This window comes from Adiantum capillus-veneris, chromosome 23 (genome assembly GCF_014529385.1).
Source record: "Adiantum capillus-veneris isolate H3 chromosome 23, ASM1452938v2, whole genome shotgun sequence".
Classification (NCBI taxonomy): Eukaryota; Viridiplantae; Streptophyta; class Polypodiopsida; order Polypodiales; family Pteridaceae; genus Adiantum; species Adiantum capillus-veneris.
Window position 1 is genome coordinate 55,498,114 of NC_140953.1, and position 2,740 is coordinate 55,500,853.

The window sequence follows — 2,740 nt, forward strand, 5'->3', positions numbered from 1 at the left end:
ATTTAGCAGCTCCCGATGTTCGAAAATGCATTTTTTTAAATTCTGGGTACGGGTGCAGTTTGTCGAGCCGGTCAAAACTAGACGGGTCGAGTGACCAAAAAATTACTATTTTAGGAAAATTTTCACAAAAAATATTTTTATTCATTTTTGAAAGCCCTATAACATTCTAAACATCTTGGCACCGATAGATATAGAAAAACTGCCAAAAATAGTAACTTTTTGTAGTATGATTATTTTGTAGTAAAGGGGAGCTCTTTAGCTCGGGGTTAGAGATCTTACATCCTCCCCAACGTGAAAAATTTGAGATGTCCTCATCTCAAGAATTTATTAGGATAATCCTTTATGAGAGTTGGTTCGTCCTCCCAAGTAGCGTCTTCTTCAACATAATCTTTCCTCTTCACAAGGTGCTCGATAATTGTCCCGTTTTGTAGCTTTCTTTCCCTTGATTCAAGGACGTAATCAGGTTCTAGTTCAAGAACTCCTTGTGCTGGCATAACTATCTGATATGAGTCCAAGAGTTGATTGGGGTTAGGAATGTAGGGTTTGAGTAGGCTGACGTAAAATACATCGTGAACCTTTACGTTTGCGGGTAACTTGAGCTTGTCGGCCTGGTGACTGATAACCTTAGTGATTTTGAAGGGTCGACAATATCTCGGGCTTAGTTTCTTGTACCTTCCTAATGATAAGTTGCTTTTCTTCGATCGGACTCGTAGAACAACTTTTTCTCCTTCCTTGAAGGTCCGTTCTGATCGATTCTTATCTGCGTAATGCTTATGTCTATCCTGAGCAGCTTGAATATCTTGGCGAATGGCTTTAGTCTGAGCTTCCATGTATTCTAGCATCTTCTTAGAGACTTCTACCCTGATGGTTGGGTCTGAAAAGTTAAGCGGTGCTAAATAGTCTTGTCCATAAAGAGCTTTGAAGGGTGACATTCCAATGCTTTTGTGTTCAAAAGAATTGGAAGCATATTCTACCAAAGGAAGATATTGTAACCACTTCTTTGGCTCTTGCGAACAATAGGCCTTGAGAATGTCCTCAATGACTTGATTTACTCTTTCAGTCTGCCCATCTGTCTGCGAATGATATGCTGTGATGAAGGCTAATTGTGACCCAATAGATTGGAAAAGAGAAGTCCAAAACTTTGATGTAAACTTGGCATCTCTATCACTGACAATACGTTTGGGTAAACCATGTAACCTAAAAATTTCCTTGATGAATACTCGACTAATATCCAAAGCAGTAAAGGTCGTCTTTACAGGTATTAGATGAGCCACTTTTGTGAGCATATCAACAACCACAAATACAGAGTCATAACATCCTGTAGAAGGTAATCCTATAACAAAGTCCATACTGATGCATTCCCATTTCATTTGGGGTATGTCAAGAGGTTGAAGTTTCCCTGGTAACTTGATTCTTTTGGCTTTTATCCGTTGACAAGAAAGACATTGCCTCACATAGCCAAGTATGTCTCCTTTCATTCCGGACCAAAAATAACTCCTCCTGATAGCATGAAGAGTCTTAGCATAACCTGGATGTCCTGATGTAGGGCTATCATGTGCTTCATACAGAATAGTCTTCTTTAAATCTCGGTCTCTGGGTACACAAAGTCTATGTCTGAAGAAAAGACATTCTCCCATAAGAGAGTAATCTTTAGCTTCAGGCATCTTATTCTGCTGGACTAATGATACTATACGTTGGTATTCTGGATCTACCAAAGATGCTTCTTTAATTCTATCCCAGATAGGGTTATTTGGAATAGAGATAGCTCCGAGAAAAGATTTTTGGCTAAGTCCATTTGCAACGGCATTTTCCTTCCCTGGTCTATATTTTATGCAAGGTCCTATTCTTGTAAGAGTTCTATCCATTGCCATTGTCGCATATTGAGAATAGGTTGAGTAAAAATCCGTTTTAAGCTCTTGTGATCTGTAACTAGCTGAAACTTGCGTCCGAGAAGATAATGTCTCCACAACTTTAGCGCATGTATAACCGCTAAAAGTTCCAAATCGTGAGTAGGATAATTCTTCTCATGATCCCTCAGCTTTCGTGAAGTGTACGCCACCGGTCTTCCTTCTTGAGTAAGAACTCCGCCCAAAGCAAATTTGCTAGCATCGGTCGCTACTTCAAATTCCTTACTGAAATTTGGAAGCTTTAAGATAGGAGCTGAGACCAAGAATTCTTTTAGCTTAGAAAAACTAGACTCATGCTCGGTCTTCCACTCGATCCTCATTCCTTTCTTCAGAAGTTCCATCAAAGGTGCAGCAATACGTGCATAGTCCTTGACAAAAATCCTGTACCATCCCATTAATCCAAGAAATCCTCTTACTTTGCTGACGGTGGATGGTTGAGGCCAATCAGCAATATCCTTGACTTTATCTGGGTCCACTGAAATCCCTTTGGCCGATAAGATAAATCCAAGATAATTGATCTTTGGTGAGTAGAAGGTACACTTGCTCACTTTAGCGTAAAGTTGGTGCTCTCGAAGAAGATCAAGTACTTTACGAACGTGTTTTTCATGATCGGCCTCGTTCTGAGAATATATCAGAATGTTGTCAAAGAAAACCAGGACAAAATGGTCCAGATAAGGTCTGAAAATATCCTGCATAAGTCGATTGAAGCTTGCAGGAGCATTTGTTAGACCAAAGGACGTTACTGTGAATTCGTAGGGTCCATACCTAGTGTTGAAAGTTGTCTTTGGAATGTCTAATTCCTTGATCCTAATTTGGTAATATCCTGACCTTAG

General features: G+C 39.7%; 1 protein-coding gene across 1 annotated transcript; it reads right to left on the reverse strand.

Annotated features, from left to right (window-relative positions):
* Positions 1 to 311: 311 nt before the first annotated feature.
* On the reverse strand, positions 312 to 932 carry LOC147427808 (uncharacterized). The gene has a single exon (XM_086496775.1). It carries the CDS (start codon positions 930 to 932, stop codon positions 312 to 314), a length of 621 nt encoding a protein of 206 aa, XP_086352901.1.
* Positions 933 to 2,740: the final 1,808 nt, after the last annotated feature.

Bases quoted from the DNA above. Each gene is read 5' to 3' on its own strand.
- LOC147427808 (XM_086496775.1), bottom strand. From the start codon at position 932: ATGTCACCCTTCAAAGCTCTTTATGGACAAGACTATTTAGCACCGCTT.